The 26,674-nt window shown below is 41.4% G+C and overlaps 3 protein-coding genes across 17 annotated transcripts in view; 2 read left to right on the top strand and 1 right to left on the bottom strand.

The window, feature by feature from the left end:
- Positions 1–6,699, top strand: part of cacna1db (calcium channel, voltage-dependent, L type, alpha 1D subunit, b) — an 83,832-nt gene extending 77,133 nt beyond the window's left edge. For 13 of the 15 annotated variants that reach the window (XM_077003042.1, XM_077003041.1, XM_077003034.1 and 10 more), the window contains 6 exons: positions 371–397; positions 761–904; positions 1,077–1,237; positions 1,743–1,861; positions 2,511–2,819; positions 3,014–6,699. In XM_077003042.1, the coding sequence (XP_076859157.1) occupies positions 371–397; positions 761–904; positions 1,077–1,237; positions 1,743–1,861; positions 2,511–2,819; positions 3,014–3,301 (1,048 nt within the window). In that variant the 3' untranslated portion in view covers positions 3,302–6,699. Of the gene's footprint in view, positions 1–370; positions 398–760; positions 905–1,076; positions 1,238–1,641; positions 1,862–2,510; positions 2,820–3,013 lie in introns of those variants that run through there. The other 2 variants (XM_077003031.1, XM_077003039.1) reach the window with 2 other exon arrangements.
- chdh (choline dehydrogenase) lies at positions 6,530–14,039 on the bottom strand. The gene is made up of 8 exons (XM_077003045.1): positions 13,950–14,039; positions 12,216–13,015; positions 11,335–11,486; positions 10,309–10,438; positions 9,384–9,518; positions 9,070–9,212; positions 8,442–8,544; positions 6,530–8,070 (listed from the first exon to the last, which is right to left on the bottom strand). The coding sequence occupies exons 2-8, from the start codon at positions 12,934–12,936 to the stop codon at positions 7,652–7,654; spliced, it is 1,803 nt and encodes a 600-aa protein (XP_076859160.1). The 5' UTR covers positions 12,937–13,015; positions 13,950–14,039; the 3' UTR covers positions 6,530–7,651.
- On the top strand, positions 13,280–26,300 carry il17rb (interleukin 17 receptor B). Its single transcript, XM_077003046.1, has 13 exons — positions 13,280–13,340; positions 14,444–14,581; positions 14,617–14,641; positions 15,732–15,863; positions 17,417–17,538; positions 21,494–21,629; positions 21,719–21,775; positions 22,565–22,698; positions 22,867–22,932; positions 23,354–23,420; positions 23,752–23,832; positions 23,947–24,240; positions 24,709–26,300. Exons 2-13 carry the CDS (start codon positions 14,498–14,500, stop codon positions 25,095–25,097), a joined length of 1,587 nt encoding a protein of 528 aa, XP_076859161.1. The 5' UTR covers positions 13,280–13,340; positions 14,444–14,497; the 3' UTR covers positions 25,098–26,300.
- Positions 26,301–26,674: the final 374 nt, after the last annotated feature.

Genomic DNA, 26,674 nt, shown 5'->3' with positions numbered 1-26,674 from the left:
GATGTCAGGATGATGTCAAGGTGATGTCAGAGTGATGTCAGGATGATGTCAAGGTGATGTCAGGGTGATGTCAGGGTGATCCTCCTGACATCACCCTGACATTACCCTGATATTATCCTGACATCACTCTGACATCATCCTGACATCACCTTGACATCATCCTGTCAAGGTGATGCCTGAGCACTGCCGTCGAGTCACGTTGAGTGACAGCACATGTCTGCGAAAAAATGACACCTAGTGACGTCTCTTATCTCATCTGTTTGGTCTTTCTATCTTATCTTCTCCATCCAATCCATCCACCCGGCCTCCACCTTTCTGTGCGTTCATGCATGTGCGTTCGCATGTTTCTCACCGCTCTCTGGCTGAACAGACCACGCTACTATGAAACCTACATTAGGTACTGTTATAACCCGTCTGTAAAAATACATCCATTCATTTATGTATATCACATTCTCATTGTGACATAAAATATCATTTCACAGCAAAAATGACTCATAGTAAATGAAAGCTGGGCTAGGACCAGCAAATTAACATGTTAATGAAGTACATTCATCCTGAGTAGCCCCACCCCCAGAGTTCATGTACTGTGCAATCATTTTAGGCATTTTAGTGCCTATTGAAGACCAAATCTCTTGACAGTGTTTCCTAACAGTAAATTATCAATATTTTTTTATCTGCCATATGGAACCTATCTTCAGTAACAGTAATTTATGTCAACTTATATGAATTAAAATACAAATCACGTTCCAATCACTTCCAGGTCAGACTCGACAGCTGGTTGCTATTCCACCATCTGCCGAGAAGACTCCGCCCACAGTGATGTCAGTGATGATGACAGAGTCTCAGGGGAGTACTACAGTGGGGAGGAGTTTCAGGAGGACGACCTCATGCTTGGTGGGGACAGGTAACGCCATGACACCACCTGTGCTGTCAAAAGATTTGCCCTTTAAAAAAAGTAGCACTTAGTCATTTCTGCTCTTTATTCTCTTTACATTCATTTTAAGTGATGTTTTATTTCTGTTATATGAAAGTGCCTGATTTTACTGTGTAGGCTGAGCTTTATTCATTCTCTCTAGGCCACACAGGGAGTATCAGGACCCTGGAAGTGATTTTGAGCCAGGCGTTCCTCACGGCTACCCGGATTCAGAGTCATTCTACAACGATGATGAGGAGCAGCCTATCTGCCAGGACCCCAAGGCGTGGCCAAAAAGGAGGCTCCTCCCCTCGACACCCCAGAGTGAGCTGCACTTAAAACATTCTCAGTGCTCACATTGGTACAGGTTCAAACTGCTTATTGGTATTCCTAAATAAACCTGCTCAGAACTCATATGGAGTCACACCCCTCTTACAAAAATACTATTGATGTTTGTCATAAACGTAGATTTTCATACCTGTAACAATATCTGAGTGGTATACTGGTAGAAACAGTGTTAGAACTGATGTAGCATTCAAAATTAATAACACGAACATATTATTGTCAAAAATAACGTACACAAAATTTATGCCATTCACATGTATGACTTTTCCTCATGACAGATAAGAACTTGTATTCATTTGCTCTAACCCTAACCCACAGTAAAACGTGCTCTTGTTTGATGTTGTGGAGAAATCCTTGGAAGGCTAACGGTTGGCTTCTCTTAGATCGCCGGCCGTTACTGCCTGTGTGAGGGTAGTTGCGGGGGTAGTTATGGGTAGCTCGTGCCGTTGCCCCTGGTGACCGGTGTCCTCGTCCTCCTGCGCAGCTTCTCGACGTCCCTCCTTCGGTTTGGAGCGCAGGCGCAGACGAAGCAGCCAGGACCTCCTTCCTCCTGTCCCTCCTCATCCTCACACTGCTTTACCTCTGCAGCTGATGCAGCATCAGGTACCATAGAGAAACACACACACACACACACACACACACACACACACACACACGCACACGCACACGCACACGCACACACACACACACACACACACACACATACACACACACACACACACACACACACACACACACACACACACATACACATACACACACACACACACACACACACACACACACACACACACACACACATACACACGCACACACACACACACACACACACTCACACATACACATGCGCACACACACACACACACCTACACACACACACACACACATACACATACACACACATACACACACACACACACACGCACACACACATACACACATACACATACACATGCGCGCACACACCTAAGATGTTCATGTGAATAAGAACTCTAATATATAGTGAGTATAAACACTATACACTAGTAGAGAATATCTGTACTCTACAACATTCACAATAAATGACAATTTATTGATTTTTTAAATCAATTACAGTATTAGGCTAATGATCTATAAATAGGTATATTATTAGACAATATTAGCTGTGCTTACAGTTCAGCCCACGTATTACAAACCAAACATGCACGTATCCACACACAACTCTTGCATTACTAATTTTTCACGCAGTAACCATGGTCCCCCTGTTGCCTAGGTGATGGCTGTAGCCGGTCTGGACTCCAGCCGAGCACGACCCTCTTCTACTCGCTCCATCCACTCGTGGGTCACGCCCCCAGCCACGCCCCCACCCTACACCCCCCTGATCCAGGTGGACTGGCACGGAGCCACGCCCAGCGCCAGCAGCACGCCGGCGTTGACCCGCCGCAGCTCCTGGTACACCCAGCAGGGCCGCAATTGGTCGCACAGATCGGCCACGCCAACCCCAGCCCACCTGCAGGTCCCGCCCTGCAACTACAGTCAGTACCTGCAGCACAGAGGGAGTGCACACAGCCTGGTGGAGGCGGTGAGTTATACCACACAGCTGTGTGAACCTCATCCATTGATTGGCCTTCCTCTTCTTCGATTGGCGTTTCCTCTTTTAGGCGTCATTTTTGACGCTCCAGTTTTCCTGTCTGGTGTGAAATGCGACTACGAAGTGATTCACACCGTAGAACTGCTCGTTATTTTGCACTTAAACATCATTTCGTCTCCCACCAGGTGTTGATATCGGAGGGACTGGGGAAATATGCAAAGGACCCAAAGTTTGTGGCGGCAATGAAACACGAGATCGCCGACGCCTGCGAGATGACCATCGACGAGATGGAGAGTGCAGCTAGCAACCTGCTGAACGGGAGCCTGACCGACGTGGCGGGATCAGACAGCACGGACTCTCCCCAGAGCAGCGTGGAGCATAATCTCCATGACTACAGCGATGAGGAGGCGGAGCCAAACAGTAGATATGAGGAGGACCTCACAGATGAAATGATATGCATCTCAAATTTATAGCATTTGCTAAAAAAAAAGAAAAAAAAGAAAAAAAGTGCAAAAAACACCTTTTAAAAACAAAACTCATGAAAGAAGAAATAGTGCCTTTTAAGGGAGCGGAGACAAAGAACTCTCTGGGCCAATCAGCTGAGCAAAATTCTAAATCATCCAGCTGCCAACTACTGGATACTCTAGGGCATGGCTGGCTATAGGAAACTAGACACAGGAAGTGGAAGGAAAGCCCTGAAATGCATTTTTCTTTTCCCAAAGGCTTTTTAAAGAATATTTTTCCACATTCTCTACATATCAACCAAAAAAAAAATTTCTCCTTTTGCAGTCATATCCCTTTGCATTGCCTTACCTATGTGCACAAAAGACATGAAGAGAATATAAAAGTGTAGAAAGGATCAGGAAGTCATACGTTGCCATTCTGTCACAAATGGGCCACAAAACCAATTAAAACTGCTCACTAATATATATCTCCCTCGTTAACCATGTGATTGAAATTTAAAGATCTCGTTATACAGTACAGGCCTGATAGGGTTTCCCCCAGCTTGAATAGACCTCTTTTATATACATTTATTAGAAATCTACAGAAAATTATGATGAGGTCTGTTTGATTTTTATGACCTAGAGTATATCTTAATAACAAAGTAAACTTTTAGCTCAAATCTAGCAATATTCGACCCCCGCGCATGGAATTCAGTAAAATTACAGTGCTAAAAACATTAATGGTGTTCTGGCCTTTTTTGCTGATGTATTATATTTCAGTCTGGCCGTGACACGATGGGCTCAGCCAATGCAACATACACACAGTATGCACAAGACTCGAGGGGTAGTGCCGTTACTCTCACACTCCATAATTCAGAGGCCCTCTTGTAAATTGAGGGCTCTTGTAAGCCCTCTTGTGCGTATCGTGTGCAGGCGAAGTTCACGAGCGAATTTATACATCGCCAGTGCTGACGCAAGAATCCGTTTTGCACTTACAGAAAAATCCATTCAGATCCCATATATTTTCTCAGACATGTTTATCTAGTAAAGGCAATGTACTGTTTTCTTGTTGGGAAAGAGTTTTTGTTTATTTATTTATTTTAGAAACCTTTCGATTTTTTTTTTTTTTTTTTTTTTTTTTTACGTCGTGTTCTTTTGACATCATTTCAGTGAACGCATGTAAGCTCCTGTGTTGTCCACATCCCACACTATTGCTCCTCAGGTGACCACTCGTGTGAAGGACTACCCGCACATCTGCACTTCCCGAGAGCTGCTAACGACACACCGCACCTGTGCTACCTCTACCACTTAGGGTCTGTGGGAATGTCAGCGCGCTCCCTTTGTGAGCAAAGTCATGGGAACGAGTGCGAAAGCCTCGGAGACCAAAACCCGATGGTGAAGCGTCCGGTTAGCCACTGCCCTACGTGCAGGCCCAGCAGAACCAGAGGGTCACATCTTCAAAGCTATTCCCACAAAAGCTTTATAACCAGTCTGTCATACTGTCTATAACAAGTCGCCCACTGAGTGGCTTTTGTTTTATTTTTTTTAAGGGGGTGACTTTACTCAAAATATCTGGCTGTGAATGAATACTGACCAGGTAGAACATTCTCATTACATAATGCTAACATGCTGTTAGCCTTTATTCACCGACACTACATCAGAATTCTGAGAAACGAAAACCATTCTCAGTCTTTCTGATAATGCAAAAGAATTTGCTGCCAACCGATGTATTTCCGATGAGAACAGGTTTAAGGCATAGAAAGGACCTGAATGCACCTTTTTGGTTGTGTTTTAGAGCTCTGAAGACCAGAAACCATTAACAAGTAGTTCTGGTCCCTGCCAAACGATAACCTAGGCTGTGTTCGAAATAGTCTACTACATACTACTGGCATACTGATCGAGCCCCAAATCAGTATGTCGTATGCAGTATGTGACCAAAATGAAAATTTCCAGTACGCGAAACATACCCGGATGACCTACTACTTCCGCAAAATATTCCAGTACTCGAACAGAGCTGTCTTCGTGGTGTACTGCATCCCATCATGCAACGCTACGTTCACGTAACCCCGTAGTGTGCTTTGCTTTTGTCGCATACTGGAAACTGTACTGCATACTACTACGAGGACCAGTATGCAGTATCCAGTATATACTGAGTCCAGTATGCAGTATCCAGTATATACTGAGTCCAGTATGCAGTATCCAGTATGTAGTAATCTATTTCGAACACAGCCCTAGTCTTCAGGGTGTCAGCTACAAACATGGTGGGTTATGACAAACTAAAGTTGGCTTGTTTGCTGGGCCACAAAACCTTCCTCACACTCTTACCTAGAGAACCTAAAAACAGCCTTTATGCACTTTTCCAAGCTACTGTACACAAAAGAGAATCTGTCATATACCACATTTAGCGTCTCACTACATCACAGCGTTCTTGGTCCAGATGAGGATGGACTACATATCAGTGTTTTTACTGCAGTCTGTTTGCTCCATTCCAAAATGCTTATTGTCTTCGGCTCCACTGAAATTCCAGGGACGAGTTTTGTTTAAAAAGAAAAAAAAAAAGAATTCTGTGTCTGTATTTTGAGATGAACATGTTAGCAGCACAGGAACGATGCCAAACCTGGCTCCCCGCAGCATTGCTTTGAAATACTCTACTTACCAACAAGGGCTCTGAACAGCAAACACGTTTTATGGTGTTGCTCTCTGCACTGTCTTTATGTCACATGTATCTTATTTTATTTTTTAATGTTTTTTTTATGATGCGATGCAAATGAACCGTGTCAAGAGTTTCATAATCAGCAGAAGGCGGACCAATGGCACTTGACTAAATAAATAAATTAACCAATCAATAAAGCACCTGATAAGAAAGCAGTAGCTGTCAACAGACCCAAGTCCAGCTTACCACAGGCAAGCGGATGATACGCATACTTTCGTCTGTTGTGACTTGAACGGAACACTGGAATTCAGTCTTTTGTTTTTTAAATCGATGTCCTTGCCAGAGGCTGGTTCAGCCCGGTTCAGCTTGGTTCAGCCCGGTTCAGGTTGTTCTGACGATGACAAAAAAAATCTGGTGTGAATACGGTATTCAAATGTAAAATTTCAAAACAATCAAATTTCCTTTTCACTGGAAATTTTTATTATGGACTTTTTGACAACTTCTGTTAGAAAAAAAAGTGGAAGAGACAATGTAAAAAGTATGATGAAAATTATGTTTATTTTTCATATTGTGATTTTGTGTATTTGAAATCTTAACTCTTTGTTCAATAATGTTTTCAGTCTAAATATTCCAGTATCGGTGTGTAGCTCCTGGCTCAGGTCTGTCAGTTTTGTACTGATGGACAATCTGGTTTTGTACATTGGAATTCCTCATTTTGTCTTGGCCTGGATTATTTTTAAAATAAATTAATTAAAACAATGATGTAACCACAAATGAGGTGACCAACATAAAAGAGTACACCAGCTGAGTGTAACAACACTGAACACAAAGGAAACACTCAACACCGTGTAAGTTGTCTGAACTCAAAGCACATGCATTTTTCAGTCTCTGCTGTTAGGGAGAGGTGTAGTAAACATTTAATATGGCATATTTTAATATGAACTGAAATGATATATACACACACATACATACATACATATATATGTGTGTGTACATATACATATATACATATAGATTGATCATAGGCAAATGTTATGTAAACTTTTGAATAGAACATAAAATAATTAGTATTATGTTAATTTTAAAAGCTGTAACCTCTCAGACACTGGCGAGGCTGCTGGTGTAAATATGGCACATCATTATTGCTTATTCACGTAGCATGAAAATCAACTGCCATTTATATTCAACAAATGGTAAAGTACCTAACACTGACTTGATGAAATGTGTCCTGTTACAAAACATTAAGGCTCCATACTAAATGCTTAAGGACTTTAGAGAAACTCCTTTGGTTTCAATGCCCAAGTCTGCACCTCTCATATAAACTGAGAGTGCAAAACACACGAGTAGAAATTCAAGTTCTAACTTAACCTGAAGTTCTGAAGTGACATCAAAGCTTTTTTTTTTTCATTTAACTTAATCACTATAGGACATATGTGAACAAAACCTCTACTCTTGTCATACACCAACCTCAAGGAAAATAAATCCCAAATACTGTGTACCATTGAACTAACCAGTGGATCTACAGGCATGTCAAATGTTTAATGTTAAACCTTGGGCAGCTATTTATCCATTATTAATGTGTGTGCCAAATACGTGATGTAGCAGCATAAACATTCATTTAGTGTTAAATCATTTAGTGTTAAAATTGCTAGATTTAAATCCTTTTAAAAGAATTTTTTTCATTGTTGGATGATTTATGTTAAGAGGGGTGCGTAAGAGGGCACCCCTCACCTCTGTGTCTCCAGGCTCGGAGGCTGGTATACGGGCACGTTGGAGTCACAGAGTGGCACCAGGCCTTTGATGGCATCTGCGGCCTTCTCGGCAATCATGATCGTGGGCGCGTTCAGGTTGCCGCTAACCATACTGGGCATGATTGAGGCGTCCACCACCCTCAGACCCTCCAGGCCATAAACGCGCGTGTCGGGGTCCACCACGGCTCCGCGGTCCGTCGGCGCGCCCATCTTGCACGTGCAGGACGGGTGGTAGGCGCTCTCGGTCTTCTGACGCACGAAGGCGTCGATGTCGCTGTCGGACTGGAAGATGGCACCTGGCATTACCTCGGGCCCCCGGAACGGCTCGAAGGCCTTCTGGGCGAAGATTTCACGTGCCAGCTTCACGCACTGGCGCAACTCCCACACATCGTTGTCTGGGATGCAGAGGGAAAGTGAGTGTGTGAAGTGTGAGGACTGTTCACTACCAAACCACATTTCAGCATTCACCACTTTAATCAGACACTATGCATAAAGATACAAACTTACTTCACCAGAACTACTTCCAAGTGAAATATCCTAGCTTTTCATCACATTTTATCCCATTATATTTAAGTAAACATTTCCAAATAGTAAACTGTATGTTTTTTAAACATGCCTAAAGTATAAGAAGTAATTTTGTTTTCTTTGTTTTTAAACTTGTATGCAAAGGGCACAGACAAGAACATCTCATCTAGACAGGCTAGACAAGCTGAGGGGAAACTGCTACATCAGGTATTGAAACATTTCTTGTTAAGACATGACTTACCTGTGGAGAGGTAGTTAGGTTGGATGATGGGGTGATCAGAGGGGTTTCTGCTCCTCAATTTTAGCCAACCAACACTTGTACTCCTCATTGGACCAACATGTACCTAACAAAGAACCAAAAAGGACCACACCAGTGGTTGCTGTAACACTGCACGACTTATCTTTAGCACGCGTTGTGCAACCCATAAAAATGCTTTGAAGTGTGCAGGACAGGGTATGGTTTATGTCATGTCAGTTAAGTCATTACCTTTGTTTATATTGCATTTTTAGAGGCAGCTGGTGGCAACCAACGCTTATAAAAAATCAAGGAATGCCAACATAACACAACAAACTACAGAGAACAAGACAGGACACAGCAACAAATCTCAAAATTCTAAAAAGATCCAAACACTTAGGTAATCAGGTTCTTGGGTTGAATTTTATATTTGATATATTTTATTTATATTTTTGAAATATTAACTGAAGGCGAGATTGTACTATGAAAATAAAATTGGACCCAAAACAGAGCTCTGAGACACACCACAAGTAGAAGAGAACATTTTTGCCAGCATTAACAGAACATGTTCTACCTTTGAGGTATGAGGCAAACCTTAAATGGTCCCTGAGCAAGTGTCATTCTTCACACTGACCTGGTAGGCCTCGAGGGTTGGTTTTATGCGCCCATGGTCGACCACCTGTGAGGGCAAGAAGTGGAACTGGATATCCGGGTGGGTGACACCAGGGCGGCTGCGGATGAAGCCCCCGCTCTCCAGGTGAGTTGTGGCCCCGTAGCCTGGCAAGAAGGTCAAGAGTGTTACTCCCAGATTAGCACTGATGTAGAAGCACGCCCTTCCCCCAGCAAAAATAAAGTACAACTCTACACATGAACTGAATGTTCAGTCCCTCTAGTGCTAAAGCCACTCCAAAGTTCATTTCAGTGTTCAAATGTTGCCTGGTGTGCTACCTGTAAAACAGAGGAGCCACTCCAGGCCGATCTTCAGCATGTGGAATGGCTTCTGGGCCTTGAACAGCGTTATTGGCTGAGTACACTGCTGTTGAACGTATATCTCCAGATGGTCCTGCAGATTACTGCCCACTCCTGCCCACACACATCACATTTACAGCATTTGGCAGACTTACATGTTGATAAGCATAACAGGATTTGTGTTCTCTGGGAACTATTACTTTAGTCTGGATGGCACCTGCACCAGGTGAGATGCAGGCGCACACCCCCTGCACTCACTGACGCCCATAAATGTAAGATAATAACTGGAAAAGTGTGTCCGGTCGATAGTTGAAGCTCGGTTACGAGAGGAACGATGCGGGTTCCCTCCTGGTCATGGAACTCTGGACCAGCGTTTCACCCTTGTGTCAATTTACAGGTGAGTCTACATTCCGACTCTAATCTATGGTCAAAAGCTCTAGGTAGTGACCGTAGGAATGAGATCGCGGATACAAGTGGCTGAAACTAGTTTCCTCCACAGGGTGTCCGGGCTCTCCCTCAGAGGTAAGGTGAGGAGTACGGTAATTCGGGAGAGACTGGGAGTAGAGCCACTGCTCCTAAATGTAGAGAGGAGCCAAATGAGGTGGTTTGAGCATCTGCTTCCTCCTGGGCGCCTCACTGGTGAGGCATTCCAGGAATACCCAACTGGGAGGAGATCCCAGGGAAGACCCAGGATAAATCACAACAGATATGATAGTAAAGGCAACTGGAAGGGCTACTACGGACCAGCCAAGAAACCCAACAAGATTTGGTAATGGTTGACCACTTCTCTTGTTTAAGATTGGTAATCATTTGTATTACCAAACGGCCAATTCATCTTGGTCCTGTCATGTTGGTTGGGGTGGTTGGCACCTGACGTGAACCTAGAAAGGCAGCGCCAAGTCACCTGGCAGATGTTGTATGACAGGAATGCCAAGCTCCTTCAGGTGGTCACCGTCCCCTACTCCAGACAACATGAGTAACTGAGGAGAATTAATGGCCCCACCACTTAGAATGACCTCCTTATCAGCGAACACCTGATGCCACACAACAGACACACAGAAACACACAAGAGAAAGAATTAGGTCTTTGCAGTATTGTGAGCACACAAATTAAAGATCTGTTCTTGAAATAAGCTGGTTTTGAGAGGTAAAATTGACCCGATGACAGAGATAATTCACAGGAAGAGGCATGTGGTTTGTCATCAGCATTTGTGACACGATCCTCATAGGATGGAAACATTTGTGGTTTGAAGCAACTTCTGCTGACTTAGAAAGAAGGTGGGTTCTGTTCCTGAGAACTTGTCTAATCAAACTAAGGGCTTGGGGAGGTAAGACACAGACCCTTATGTCTTGTCGCAGAAAACCAAACTCTTTACTTATGAATAAGGAAACAGCAGTATTGTGAAAGCTGAACTGGTAACCTTCAACAGGCAAGTGTACATTGCTACCTGCACTTACTTACATGAAATTAAGGTTCCATAATATCTTAAATGATTGTTAAATTATATGCATTTGCTAGAAAAGAAAAAACAAACACACATATAAATTATATAAAAAGAATGAAGTAATAGGATGACGTAAGAAACAGTGAAACGTGATTTAAAAAAATTTTTAAAGCATAGATAATTATGAACTAGCAACTAGTAAACCAATTAGACTCTCCTAAATGCAGCAAGTACACCGATGTTATTTATATCTGGGAATAAAAAAAATTATACTCGATAGTTTAATAAATTACTTTTTACACTCGTCATTTCACCTAAGGGACCCTGTTCACTGTTCCCTCTCCCTCAGTCCTCAAATCTGTTCAAACCTGAACCTGCACTGTGCATAATTAAGATTATTACGGTTAAAAACATTGGCCTCCCATTTTCGTGCCCTTTAACCAGGGATGGTCCTTTGACCCCTCTGACCTTTGAACCCTGGCCTACCTTTTTTACTTGCCCATTCTGCTGGTATTCAACCCCCACGGCCCGGGTCCCGTCAAACAGGACGCGCGTGGTCAGGCAGTGGACCTCGGCCTTCAGGTTGGGCCTAGACAGAGCGGGCCGAAGGTAGGCGCTAGCTGTGCTCCATCTTTTCCCTGCGGTGAGGAGTGTGAGGGTAGAAGAACCATGATTTAAAGCAGAATGGAGATTTAGATCTAAACGGGGGAAATGCAGGAGGGAAGATGATCCTGGCTGAGAGGAGAGACCGTGTGAGAACATTTGATAGCCGTTAAAGAGCTGCCCAGTGCTAACTAAACATCTGCACTGCGAGTGGTCGTATTGCGCAATGCGCTAAAGAAATGTTCATCGTCTTTTCTCCTTCCGGCTTTCACGAGAGGTGGTCGCACTCTCTTGCTCTCTGCACTGCCTGGTGCTGTGGAGATTTTGTCTCCTTCCTAATGTTCTCTCTCTATCTCTCCCCCCATCTGGGATTGCGGTGCTGTACACCGAATTGCACTGCATTGCCGTGTACTTGTGACAATGTGCAATGTTGAGTTGAATCTAATCTAATCTAATCTAATCCTCTTTTTTAAGTCCAGACATAAATGATTTGGATACATAATGAAGCCAACCTTGTCTCGGACCCTTGAGTGCATAATATTAGTGTGATGCAAAAGGATGGGGTCCAGTTATGAAAATGAAATCAATCCGTAACACTGTATGCCTTTGACAACAGGACTATTTAAAAGACTGAAAATGTTTACAAGTCAGGTTGACTCGCACGTTAAGTCTGAAGCTTGCAATCGACTAGATCCCTAGATCCCTAGATCTCTAGATCACTAGATCCCTAGATCACTAGATCCCCTTGTCTGTTGTGCTTCTACCTTTATGGATGGTCATATCCATCCAGCCAAATCCCTCCTGCTGGTACCCATTCATGTCGTCGGTGAACGGGTACCCTGCCTGCTGCCCAGCCTCGATGAACGCGTGGTGCAGAGGGTGATCGGTCTTCCCCTGGGAGACGTGAAGCGGCCCGTTCCTGCCTCGGTACCGGTCCGCCCCCAGTTCGTGGGACTGGGCCTTGCGGAAATAGGGCAAGCAGTGATCGTAGTCCCAGCCATCGGCACCCTGGCCGTGCCAGCGGTTGTAGTCCTGCGCATGACCCCGTATGTACACCATGGCGTTGAGGGAGGACGAGCCACCCCAGACCCGTCCGCGGGGCCAGTACATCACGCGGCCGTCCAGGCCCGCCTGGGGCAGCGTGTGGTAGAACCAGTTGTACTTGTCGTCACAGAGGTTGTAGGTCAGCGCCGCTGGCATGTGTATCTTCCATGAGAGGCGCGTGCTGCCCAGCAACATGTCTTTAGGCCCCGCCTCCAAGAGGAGGATAGACTCGGACGGGTTCTCCGACAGGCGGTTGGCCAGCACGCACCCGGCTGACCCCGCCCCGATGATGACATAGCTGTAGGATGGGGTTGTCTTAGCGGTCGAGGAAGTACTGTAGTAAGTAACTAGTGGGGTCAAACGGGCACGTGGCGAGTTCGCTATGGTAGCATTCTTGCCAAGCGCAATAGACAGCCGTGCAGACAGGTGGAGAAATACCATAGTTGTATTCTGTCTGCCTTATGTCCAAAAACAGATGTGTGCGCCGAGTGAGACCCTTATCAATGACCCAGTAAAAGTCCTGAAAAAGAACAATTTGAGTAGGTCAGTTTCCCAGTATTTATATGATTACAATCAATTTCTATAGCATAATGCATTTTAAATGACAAATTTGTCTTTTCGTGATTTTCGTATCAAATTTGTCTTATCGTGATTTTTTTAAAACGTTTTTTACGAATTTGGTTTCTGAATTAGACGTTATAGCCTACTCGTATATATTCTGGCTATTTGACCAATTAATTAAATTAATTAAACCAAAAGGAAAATTCTCATCCGACAAGAAGTCTCACAAAAATGAAGGGACACTGAACAATTTCAAGTCTAGCCGACTGACAGCAGCTACAAAGGTACAAAAGTACTCGATAAATCACGTTGACATGCTTTTTTTAAAATCATTTTTGTAAAGGGTTAATGTTTTGAGTAACTAACCAAACACTTTCTGTGCAAATATGCTAATGAAGACCTACTGGAAGTTATTCTGAACTATATATCGCTGGATTTGTTTCTAACCAACAGAAAAAACGATTTGGACTGCGAGGACAAACTTCACGATTATAGCCTAAGATAAAAAATATATAACCTTTTTTTGTTTTGATGCTTGTATCAGTAAGATGAGAACTCAAAAATCAAAGGTTTTTCCAAAGCTAGAAATATGATTCCCAAATTATAACCTTCTTTAATTGATCATAAGTCTGTTAAAATAACTTTACACAGGGGGGAACTGGAAACTGGATGACTGGATTGCGCGAGTGCTGGTTAAATTGGGAAAGAGGGCAACATAATCAGATTTTCATTCAACTTCGGACTAAAACTCCACATGACACTGACACCACTGAACGCGACCCAGTCAAATACTGATATTCAGTACCAGAACATAAAGAACTTGACACGTCCTGCACTATAAAAGCGGAACATTTGTTCTGAACAGGCCTGCCGATCAACCACCAGCCACTTACCACTTGCAGACAACTTCTCCAGAATTAGTTTGTGTGTTTTGCCGAACTGCCTGGGCGGAGTCAGACCCAAATGACAGAGAGTGATCGGACACGGAACTTCCCCTTTTCAAAATAAAAGTTTGGAACTTGACCATAAGCCATTAATTGTCGCTCTTCATGCCATTTGACAGCAATGTTTAATTCGTTTATTGTTTACAAATTTGGTTGGTTGTTTACTCTCCCCTTACCACTGACAAATGCATAGGACTGTTCGTTGGTTTATTACTGTGTTCACATAATTATTGGTAAATTCATGATTATCAATCATATAGATATATTACACACGAATTCAGGATATGATGAATAATCTAATCTATTGGCAGCTGTTTATCTACAATCAGTCTATTATATCCTGTTTTGTCATACTCCACTAGGTGCATGCAATCAGTTAGTGGGCGTATCCAAACGTACAAGTACATTTAGACCATAGACAATGCTTCAGTTTATTTTCACAGGCAAACACCGCTGAAGGTCTTTTTGAGGTCTGTTTGAGTCTTCTCACCACTGGAATGGAGCTGCTACTCAACCTAAGAAGAATATTTGTACTCTTACTCATTCATTTTGCAGCTACTAACACAACTGCTCTGAATATAGTATGTATGCAGCTGTTTTCACTTGTTCTATACAGTTGGTGAAGTGTATCAAAGCATATGGTAAGTTATATTTGTTCAGTTCATACAGTCTGTCATTGTACACCATACTAAAGACCTTCAGTCATACTAAAAACGTTTAGTTCAGTTTTTTGGTCTATGTTTGATGCTGTACAGTCCCTGTATTTGTCATTTATGATATTTATGTTTGTAATTTATGAAGGGATCCTTTCATACAAATGGCCAAGAGGTTTTATTTACTGTCTATTTCCTGATATAAAATTTCCCTATTACCCTGAGGTCAAGATTCTGCCTAATTTGTGCACAGCTGGGATGGTTTTCTTTGGAATAAAAACCTCATGTTTCCTCCATACACAGCATGGATTGTTACAGCTAAACACTGTTTTTGTTTAATCTGACCAGATAAGACTCCTTTAAAAGGCTAGTTGTTTGTCCTGGTGATCACCTGCAAACTTCAACCTGACATTTTTGTGGTGATTTTTTCCCTTGTGTGAAAGTACAACTTCTCATGGATGATCTTACTTTAGTACCCAGTGACTACATTCAGGATCCAGTTCAAGATTTTAACTTTAACATACAGAGCACTACACAACACAGCTCCTGTGTATGTCGCTGACCTGCTCCACCCCTACACTTCATCGCGATCACTCAGGGCAAACAACCTGAGTTTACTGTCTGTGCCACGCTCATGTCTAAAGACTCGTGGAGACCGAGTGTTTAAGGTGCTTGCTCCAAAACTGTGGAACACACTTCCTCCACATTTAAGATCAGCTGACTCAGTGGATACATTTAAAAAACAGCTAAAGACTTTCCTTTTTACGCAGGCGTTTAGTTAGTGGTGGAGGTTGCAGCCGTTGACCTTGTGCACTGTATTTTATTTCTGTTTTATAGTGTGTGTTTTTGTTTTTCGTTATCTTATTTATTTTCCGTTGTAAAGCACTTTGTGGCTTGTGCCTGTGAGAAGTGCTATATAAATGAATTTTACTTTTACTTACTTACTTACAAGTATTAACATGGCACTAAATTAGACATTGGTCATAGAATCTAATTAATATAATTGATGCCAATGGATTTAGATCAAGTCATATGTACTTTTAAATTAATTTTTTTAATAAACGTTATTTTATTGAAGAAATGGTACCTAAAGAGTGGCTTCAGGTCCACAAGTCCAATCCTTCACCACTACATGATCTTTCTGTCAAACTTATTTCTGAAAACGGATCATCTCCATCCCTGAATATAAGCTGGGCTATCAATATTGATGGTGAGTATTGTCATTTCTGATCACTAATATTTATTTAAACCTAAATTTCATATTTCATATGAAATTTTCAGACTTTCATATTTTTTCAACTTATTTTCAGCTTACTATCTACTATTTTTTCACCACCCCACATGCGTTTAATTATCTTAAATCTATCTTCATGGCCTCCTTCTGCACAATCACACTGTGGCTTCTTGTTCAGGTGAATGGGATTAGAAGGGAGCTTTTCTGGGGACTGACCTGTCCTTTGACCTCTTTTGCGTGACTGATACATTTTAAATCGCTATTACTCAAAACTGCATAAAGCAAAAGTTCATTAGTGTTTTTAGAAGTTAATTGAAATATCAAGTATGTTCTTATCCTTGTTAAATGAGTGGAGACCCAAAGTTCAGACTTGGCTTAGTTATTTTTAATTATTCATAACATCAAAATCAAGATCAAAACTGTGACTTCAGGAATATTTTAGGGCGTACTCACACTAGGCTCTGTGATCCGGGCCCGGGCACGGTTGCCTGCCGAAGCACGGTTCGTTTGGCTAGTGTGAGCGCTCCAACCGTGCCCGGGCCCGGATCAGTTAACCGTGCTCGGGCCCGCTTTGAAGAGGTGGGCCAGGGCACGATTCATGTGGACTCGGGCACGGTTCGCTTCTAGTGTGAGCGCTATCCGTGCCCGGGCCCGCTTGGTGCCTCGTCTGATTGGTTCATTTCGCTGGAACTCAAACATGACATCAGTGATGCGACGCTCACGTTAAACAGTCATAGCGGCAAAGCGATTAGCAGACAATCGTTGTGTTAAATTATCGATAAATCTGTGCTTGCACCGTGTTTCTGCACTCCAAAAATACAATAAAAAGAGAATCGTGAACTCTATAGTGTTGTGCGAGCGCGCTTTTTTTCCAAATAAAGCGGCGTTGTGATGACGTAAGCGTGCTCGGGCCGGGTTGCTGAAGCGAGTGTGAGTGCAGGCCAGCGGGGGAGTGGGGAGGGGGGATAACCGGGCCCCAGCACGGAACGAGCAAACCGTGCCTAGTGTGAGTACGTCCTTATATGCCCCCAAAGATTAGTCTTAAAGTAAATGTGTAAATATTTACCATTATGAAAATCTGAAAAACAGTTATCAGATTCTTTGTTCAAACCAAGCAGGAAAACGTCTTTTCGTTTAGTCACTTGGGAACAGCTTTAAACATCTTATTACTTGCGTTTGGCGCACTCTTACTTCAATAGAACTCAACCAGCTCCAGATAACTTCTACTTTAGAGTGTCAGATTTCACCCAGGTTCATTTGGCCTATATGATGGAAAATAGAATGAAGGAATAAGATATACAATGAGGAAAATACTGTAAGTATTTGAACAGCCTGCAACTATGCAAGTTCTCCCACTTAGAAATCATGGAGGGGTCTGAAATTTTGTCCACTGTGAGAGACAAAATCTTAAAAAATCCAAAAAATTACAATGTATGATTTTTAAATTATTTATTTGTGTGTTACTGCTGCAAATAAGTATTTGAACATTTAGAAAGAATCATCTTATTTTGTCATTGTTGCCTCTGTAGGAAGTATTTATAGTATTAATGCCACATGGATAGAGCTAAGTATGCAGAAACCAGAGTCTTACAGATGCCAGTATGATCCTCCATTTACTTCAAAACAGGCCAACTATACTGGTTTAAAGCAGGTAAGCTCTTTATTGCTAGATGGTTAATATATTTTACTGTTAGTCATAACTGAAAGCATGAACTATAATATAACCTGGCCAGAAAGCATAATTACAGTGGAACGTAGAATTTTTAAACAAGGCATTTACTTTAACCAAATCAACTATGGTTTTAAAAAAATCTGAATAAAAGTCAAGCGTAGGACATTCCCATTATCTTCAGAACATCACCATTATCTTCAGAACATCACCATTATCTTCAGGACATCACCATTATCTTCAGGACATCACCATTATCTTCAGGACATCACCATTATCTTCAGGACATCACCATTATCTTCAGGACATTCCCATTATCTTCAGAACATTCCCATTATCTTCAGAACATTCCCATTATCTTCAGAACATTCCCATTATCTTCAGGACATCACCATTATCTTCAGGACATCACCATTATCTTCAGGACATCACCATTATCTTCAGGACATCACCATTATCTTCAGAACATCACCATTATCTTCAGAACATTCCCATTATCTTCAGAACATTCCCATTATCTTCACAGGCATGAAAATCTGTCACCTTTCGGCGAAATTCGCCGTTTTGAAGTTGAAAAGGTTGACCTACGTGAATCGTGTTGATCCGATGAGTTTTTTTTTTTGGGGGGGGGGGGGGGGTCGGGGGTCGGGAGATTATATGTATATATTTTAATTATCATATTGACTTAATAAGCAAACAGAGCACTTCCGAAATCGGCAATTCCAGCAGTTTCCGCCCAGAACCTTCATGGAGGCCAAATAGCGTTCAATCATACGAACGTTCTTCATTCATGTTATTCATTGCTAAGCAGGACGAGAATCAGGACCTAGTGCTACACCGCGGACAAGTCAGAAGAGCGTACATTTACCACTACATTTACCAGATCGTACATTTACCACTACATTTACCAGATCGTACATTTCCCAGTGGATTTAATTGGGTTATTAATGGTTTCAATCGTTTTCATATTTTGCGGTAAAACAAAGTTACTGCCGTTCGCTACAGCGTTGAACACCGTCAGAAATAGCCACAAGCTCTTGTGATAAATAGGTAGATGGGCATACTAAGTTCGCGTCAAGCCCGTGTAGTTAACGGCGACATAAAATGAGAAACAAGATTTTTTTTGTGTGTCTGTAGTTGTAACTGGTGAATCCAGGGACGTGTGAGGATAACATTCGCACCAGGGCTGAAAAGGTTGAAGATGAAGTTGTAAACGCTTGTCGTTTGACTCTACCCTGTGCTTTAGCCCATGTTAGAAAATAAAAACACGTGAACCGTGGTATTTTTACACTCATTTTCGCCGCTGATGTATTTATTGGTTCATTAAGACGTAATGGTTTTGACTGAGTCATCTGGAATGGCGAAAGCGGCCTCTCGCGTTTACGGATCTGGCTCGTACATTGAATCCATTGACAAGACAGTCAAAACATTTTTTTAGTGGATTTTACTATATTTTACGGAGCCCGTAAGGTGACATCATGTAAAAAATAATAACGCGTGGCCACGACTTATTAACGCGTGGGAACGAGATACTAATGTCGCCTTTCACACGCGGCAACAAAGTTTATTTTTCCCAGGGATGTTCGCGAACTGACTGCCCAATGAAGGTAAACCTGGCTTTATATAAAGTAATTAGGGATGCAAATGATTAATCGACTTTCGATCAAGAGGTTAGTCGATCAAAATGTATTAATCACGATTAATCGTTTTAGCGTGCTACTGTAGTAACTTGAACAGAGCGTAAGAACGAGAAGTGAACACGTGTCGCGAAAGACCAGAGTGGCAAACAAAATGAAGCGGGCGAAAAGACGTGCGGTGTGGGACCATTTTGAAGCGGGTTCGGGAAACAAGACAGAAACTGCGTAATCCAGAAAATCCCGATGAGGGAAACTTTATTTTCCACGCAACTCAAACAATAGCACCATTCTCTCTCCGCTCCCCCAGTGTCACTTAAAGGACCAAGTGCCTGTCTGTTAGGGAATTCGCTGCGAGGAGTAGTAGTCGCTACAATTTCAACATTGTTAATTTAGGCAAAGAAGTCAAATATTCTCTGTGTAATGCGGTATTGAAGTATAACAGTTCCACTAGCTCACTCAATTATCATTTGAACACCGTGCAGCTGTCCTGCATATCACCACTGCACCTGGTCAACCTAAAATCACAGCTACACTGGGAAGGCGAGCGTTTTCGAAGCTCGCTACGAATAAAGAAGAGTGAGCTAAAAACAAAGCTAGCTACTGCTACTGCTGTAGCCCTTACAACAGATTGTTGGACGGCTCTAACAGAAAGTTACATTACCGTGACGTGCCACTACACTGACGAGAACTGGCAGCTAAAATCTGCAGTGCTGATTACGACGAACATGTCGGATAGACACACCGCTGACAATTTAGCTGACAAGCTCAATGATGTTGTGGAGACTTGGGCACTCTCCGGTCGTGTTACAGCATGTGTTCACTACAAGGCTAGAAACATTGTCCAAGCATAGGCTCAATAATATTCTGTTTGGCTCTCTATTTAATTTCTTCTTTTTTTTGTCTAATGTCTAATGTTTCAAATGCAAGAATGGAGCCAGTCCTTAATTTATTCCTTTTTAAATGAAAGAATGTATTTTGTTATACCATAAAAATTTCCTAATGCATAATTACTTGAGCAATATATCATATAATACAATATAATTATCATAATATAATATACTTTTTGAACAAAGTGAACCATTTAGCTGATATTTTTAAAGGCCCTATTGAAACACTGAAATTCAGGTGAAAAACGCAGCTTATTGATTAATCGAAAGTCGATCGATAAGATCAATCAACTAACGATTAATGAATTAATCGATAATTTGCATCCCTAAAAGTAATACTTAATTATCTTGTTCGCACGCGTTAATTATCTCATTTGCACGCGTTAGTAAGTCGTGGCCACGCGTTATTATATTTTTTACATGATGTCACCTTACGGGCTCCGTAATATTTGGCATCACCTGTCGCTGTATCCCCGTACACCAGCAGCCACCCCCGTCGCCGTATCCCCATGACGTCACATGTCAATGCCCCCCACGTCAACGCCCCGTCGCCGTATCCCCATGACGTCACATGCCCCGCCCCCCGGTCTTCTCACCTTTTTAACCCCTGACCCATTTTCATGCCTGTCTTCAGAACATTCCCATTATCTTCAGAACATCACCATTATCTTCAGAACATCACCATTATCTTCAGGACATTCCCATTATCTTCAGAACATCACCATTATCTTCAGGACATTCTTTTAATCTTCAGGATATTACCATTATCTTCAGGACATTCCCATTATCTTCAGGATATTCCCATTATCTTCAGAACATCACCATTATCTTCAGGACATCACCATTATCTTCAGGACATTCCCATTATCTTCAGAACATCACCATTATCTTCAGGACATTCTTTTAATCTTCAGGATATTACCATTATCTTCAGGACATTCCCATTATCTTCAGGATATTCCCATTATCTTCAGAACATCACCATTATCTTCAGGACATCACCATTATCTTCAGGACATTCCCATTATCTTCAGGACATTCACATTATCTTCAGGACATTCCCATTATCTTCAGAACATCACCATTATCTTCAGGATATTCCCATTATCTTCAGGACATTCCTTTTATCTTCAGGATATTCCCATTATCTTCAGGACATTCCTTTTATCTTCAGGATATTCCCATTATCTTCAGGACATTCCCATTATCTTGGACAGCATACCATTAGTTACGCCAGTGTTGCTTTTAATGATTCTTTCATTAAGACATGTTAAAACATTATGGCAAAAGCATATCCATATTAAAATAAATGAAATTCATGTTTAGAAAATATTAACTTAAATGTATTCAGGGTTACACAAACTATCTGATCCATTTATTTGTTGCTGTCTTATGTTACTCCTTATTTTACAGCTTTGGTTCCATTTCATAAGCCCCGCTGCCCATATTGAACCTAACAGCGACTATATAGTCAGTGCCTATAATCTCCCCACCGCACCTATTAATGCATCAGGCCAGGAAAACGTTTCAAAAGCCATTCATATACCTGGTTGGTTTCAAAATCACAATGAAATAAATATGTATGGTTTCTCTTTATTATCACTTATTATTTCATTTTTTAAAATGTTTTTTCAATAGGATGTGATGATGAACGGATGAATAATTATCCAACATGTCAAAGACAATTAAACAAAGGTAACATGTTCACATTTCATACAATTTTACAATCTTCACATAATTTTCATTGACCAATCACAATTTGTGTTAGTTACGTGCTAGCGTCAGTGGTCAGTTTTTTCACCATGTGATCAATGTTTGCTATAGTACTGCTGATGTGCCTGATTAAATTACATATTAAAACCTAATACCATGCCTCTATAATGTCAGTATTACATATTAAAACCTAATACCATGCCTCTATAATGTCAGTATTACATATTAAAACCTAATACCATGCCTCTTATAATGTCAGTATTACATATTAAAACCTAATACCATGCCTCTATAATGTCAGTATTAAATATTAAAACCCAATACCATGCCTCTATAATGTCAGTATTACATAAAACCTAGTAAAAATGAACTAGAGGTGTTTTCACCTGTGAGGACTAGGTTTGGTTTTGGCAGGTGGGTTTAGCAGTTGCATGACAGTGTTTTCCACTGTCCACTGTTGCGGAACTGTGTGTAATGTTTTGCAAAAAGTCTGCTTTAGAATTGCTAAAGGCAGAGAATGTGCTTAAGGTTTAGTGCACCAGGTCGTTAGGTAGGCTACATGAATTAGTTATATAATAAATACCACTTTTTGGGTCTTAGTGATCAGAAAACACTGTAATACTGTCTTTAGGGTAATATCCAGTTAGAGGTGATCCACCTGAACAGAGTACTCTATCTAATAGTATTTGGGGAGACAAACAACACCTAATGTCAACTGTTACTGATGTCATAATTTATGGAGTTTATTAACCATGACATCTGTTTCATCAGATCATTGGAACATTAGTGCGGTCAGGGTGGAGAACAGGATAGAGGTGACATTCAAATCTCATTCAGACTCAAATGAGTATGGTATCAGACTGGACCGAGGAAAAGATGTACTTTATTACACCACAGTGACGACGGTATGTTATGCGAATTTGGCAAATAATGACTGGATTTCATATAGGTGTATTGCTTTACTCATCGGACATCACAGTTTTGGGACAGTTTGTTCAATGTTTTTCTTCACTTTGTTTTGCATTTATGTTTATGACATGTTTATGGCAGCTGATGTGTTTTCTGTTTTCCAGGGACAAAACATTGTAACTGTTGAAAAACTGGAGTATTCTGGCCCGTGTGAAGATCTTGTAATATGGGTGTGCATATTTTTCAGTTTTACCTTTACTCTGTGAACATAGCCTTGACTCTAGATGTTTATTAGATACATCTCAGATCATCCAGGCTGGTAATGTGACTCAACTCTGATTTGAAAAGAACAAAACAAAGAACAACCCCCCCTCCCCTAGACTTCAAGGGAGTGAGCTCAGGTTTTTTAGTGACTTTAGGCTGGTACTGTGAATCTAGCCTTAGTTTTAAATTTAAATAGATCATTTTCATTTAGCTACAGATAAATCTACATTTACTGACCTGCAGTGCTAATCGGAGACATCAAAACTGATGTCTCCATGAAACTACAAAATCCAGATATCCAAACCAATTGTTTGGCATTTTGTGTACAACTGAATTCATAACATTTAACAATGACCGGTTCACTAATAAATCATACATATATCACAGATTATTCCAGAGTTTGAACATTGCGAACCTGTATGTGATTCGGAGAGACATGATGTAGACTGCAAAGGTAACATAATTCAGCATGTTTGCCTCTTGTATAAGACACAATCAGTGAATATTTGTATGCCTCCAATGACGAGCAAAAGAAAGTTCAAGTACCTAGCTCTTTGTAATTATCCTCAATCCACAATTATATACCCAAGAACTCTGTTGATTTATATATAGTATAGAGTAACAAATAATATTAACAATTATTATAGCAGGTAGAGTATGTAGTGCTGGCAACACCAACGTCAAGGGTTTGATTCTCACGTACGTGTACTGTAATACTGATAAATATGTTCATTGCTTTGGATGATGTCTGTCAAGTATGCCTATTTTTTTTCCTCCTTATTCAGAACCAAACAAACTCAAAACCCCTGAACTGATCATTGTGGTTGGATGTGTGCTGGCTGTTCTTTCTGTGTTATTCTGCATTTGTAAGTAAAAATGTCCATACAAAATTATAAATGTTTCATTTTTATGTAATAAATATTTCACAATTTTAATTTTTTTTTGGTAGAATGACCTCAAATGATCCAATCCTCTTCCAGGGCAGTTTTGTAGACTTTGCAGGGGACGTGGCTTCTCAAAGCCCGGTCCAACCGACCTGGTGGGAGTGTTGTTGGTGTACCCGCCCCTGGACAGCGTTTTCCAGCGTGCTGTGATGGCCCTGGCACACTTCCTGAAGAGCCACACAGGGCTGGACGTGGCCATCGACATGTGGCAGAGGGGCAGTCTGGCGGATCAGGGCTCGGTCCGCTGGCTCATAACCCAGATCAATCAAGCCCACAAAGTGCTCGTCGTCTTACCACCCCGATATGTCGCCAGTGGTGTCAGCACTGAAGGTGACGTTACGCATTGTTTGAGAGGGAACAGTCCATGTCATGCATATCCAGCTGTTCCTGTGGTGCTCAGCTGATCCCTGGTCAGCTGATCCCTGCCCCCATGCGCCCACTTGAACTAAAACCTTTAACAAAGAACAAGTCAAGTTAAATTTATTTATATAGCGCTTTTTACAACACGTTGCCACAAAGCAGCTTTACAATCGTATGGGTCCAGATCCCTAATGAGCAAGCCAAAGGTGACAGTGGCAAGGAAAAACTCCCTATGATGGTATATATATGTATAAATAATTAGGGTCCGATAAGCATTCTTACCAGTGTTTCCAATTATTGTTCAGTGTTTTGCATTCATTGTAGTCAATAATCAAAATATAAGAATTTTATGTTAATAGTTTTTTTGAAACTAAATATGAAACAGCGTAAGCTAAAATATCCTATTCATACTAAACAAACTATCACTTTTCTCTGCAGGTCACCCAGATCCCAAGTCAGTCCTGTCCAGTTACACAGTCCCAGCGTCAGCCCATGAAGTTTACTCCCTGGCCCTGAATCTGCTAATGAGCAATACCTCAGATCTTCAGCTCCACAAGTTCTGTGTGGTGTACCTGGGACAAATGGCAGAGAAGACCACTGTGCCCGTGGAGCTCCAAAGCTTCAGAGCCTTCAGTCTGCCCAGAGACCTGGAGAAGCTCCATTATGAATTGTCCTCCAAGCCAGGGGAGACGTGTTGGAGCCCAGGCTGCAGGTTCCACTCGCTCCCCTGCCAAAAAACCTCCAGGGAAGTTCGAGAGGCCTTGCTACACCTGGACAGGAGTTGTCTGGACTTCAAGGAGATGACTCATATCACATGTGGAGAATAAGCTTTAAGGAGCCCATATCCTACATTTTTATTTCGTATTTTTCCTTGTTGTCCGCTTAAAATTATTTGACAAACAATGCAAATGTTGTATCATCACCATTTTACAACATTGTTTTATCCCTTATAATTAAACAGGTAATTTCTGTTACTGCACATTGAAGATGGATATAAGATAAACAAGATCTGTTCTGATTGGCTGCCTGTAAAATGCAGTATAATAAAGTAGTGTTCAAAATAATAGCAGTCCAATATGACTAACCAGATTTATCACTGTTTTTGGTATAAATTATATTACCACATAAAGAATTTACCAGTCAGTGCAGTAGTTGATTAGAGAGGGTAAAACTTATAAAGAAGTGCAGACAATAAATGGCTGTTCAGCCAAAATGATATCCAGTGTTTTAAAATGGACAACAAAACCAGAGAGGTGTGGAAGAAAACCCAACACTACCATTCGAATGGATGGAAGAATAGCCAGAATGGTAAAGGCTCAGCCAGTGATCAGCTCCAGGATGATCAAAGACAGTCTCAAGTTACCTGTGAGTACTGTGACAGTTAGAAGACGCCTGTGTGAAGCAAATCTATTAGCAAGAAGTCCCCGCAAAGTCCCACTGTAAAAAAAAGACACGTACTGAAGTGGATACAATTTGCTAAAGAACACATCAACTGACCCAAAGAGAAATAAAGAAACATATTGTGGACTGATGAAAGTAAAATTGTTCTTTTTGGGTCCAAGGGCCGTAGACAGTTTGTCAGACGACCCCCAAACTCTGAATTCACACTCTGAAGACAGTGAAGCACATGGCTGCAAGCATCATGATATGGGCATGTTTATCTTACTGTGGTGCTGGGCCTATTTAACGCATACCAGGGATCATGGACCAGTCTGCATATATCAGAATTCCTGAACAGGTCATGTTGCCTTACGCTGAAGAGGAAATGCCCTTGAAATGGGTGTTTCAACAAGACAACGACCTTAAACACACCAGTAAATGAGCAAAATCTTGGTTCCAGTCCAGCAAAATTTAGGTTATATAGTGGCCAGCCCAATCCCCAGACCTTAATCCGCTATAAAACTTGTGGGGTGACATCAAAAGATGCCTTTTCTGAAGCAAAACCAAGAAATGCAAATTAATAAATTTTTATTTTAAATCATAAAAAGGAGTAAAAAATTGCAGTGTCTGCAAATATGTAACAGCCCAATGTTCATTTTTTGTTCTTTTCTGTAAAGTAGTTACAAATTATATACTATTATAAACTACTATAAAGATTTTGTGCTTAACTCATGTTTTAAAACACACGGCTATTATTTTGAACACAACTGTACAATTAATAAACACTCAGATCTGATACACCTGATAACTGCAGTCTAAGTGGATGGAGCTAAACTGCTGTAGACTGAACAGATTTGCAGCCTAGATTTTTTCTTCATAGTACCCTTAAAATTCTAGACTGTTCATATCTTTGTCAATGGGCAAACTTACAAAATCAGCAAGGGATCAAATAATAATTTCCTCCAGTGGGAACCAAGCCTTCTAACTTCTTTCCCTCTGATTCCAGGGCCAATTACTGAATGGT

Source organism: Brachyhypopomus gauderio, chromosome 4 (genome assembly GCF_052324685.1).
Source record: "Brachyhypopomus gauderio isolate BG-103 chromosome 4, BGAUD_0.2, whole genome shotgun sequence".
Lineage (NCBI taxonomy): Eukaryota > Metazoa > Chordata > Actinopteri > Gymnotiformes > Hypopomidae > Brachyhypopomus > Brachyhypopomus gauderio.
This window is presented reverse-complemented; position numbering and strand designations above follow the sequence as displayed.

Coding starts and splice junctions, on each gene's coding strand:
- chdh (XM_077003045.1), bottom strand. CDS start 12,936: ATGGTATTTCTCCACCTGTCTGCACGGCTGTCTATTGCGCTTGGCAAG. Junction 9,519..10,308: donor TGTCATACAACATCTGCCAG/GTGACTTGGCGC, acceptor GTGTGTGGGCAG/GAGTGGGCAGTAATCTGCAG. Junction 8,545..9,069: donor CAACCCTCGAGGCCTACCAG/GTCAGTGTGAAG, acceptor GTTCTTTGTTAG/GTACATGTTGGTCCAATGAG.
- il17rb (XM_077003046.1), top strand. CDS start 14,498: ATGGAGCTGCTACTCAACCTAAGAAGAATATTTGTACTCTTACTCATT. Junction 14,582..14,616: donor ACACAACTGCTCTGAATATA/GTATGTATGCAG, acceptor TGTTCTATACAG/TTGGTGAAGTGTATCAAAGC. Junction 21,776..22,564: donor TCAAAGACAATTAAACAAAG/GTAACATGTTCA, acceptor CTGTTTCATCAG/ATCATTGGAACATTAGTGCG.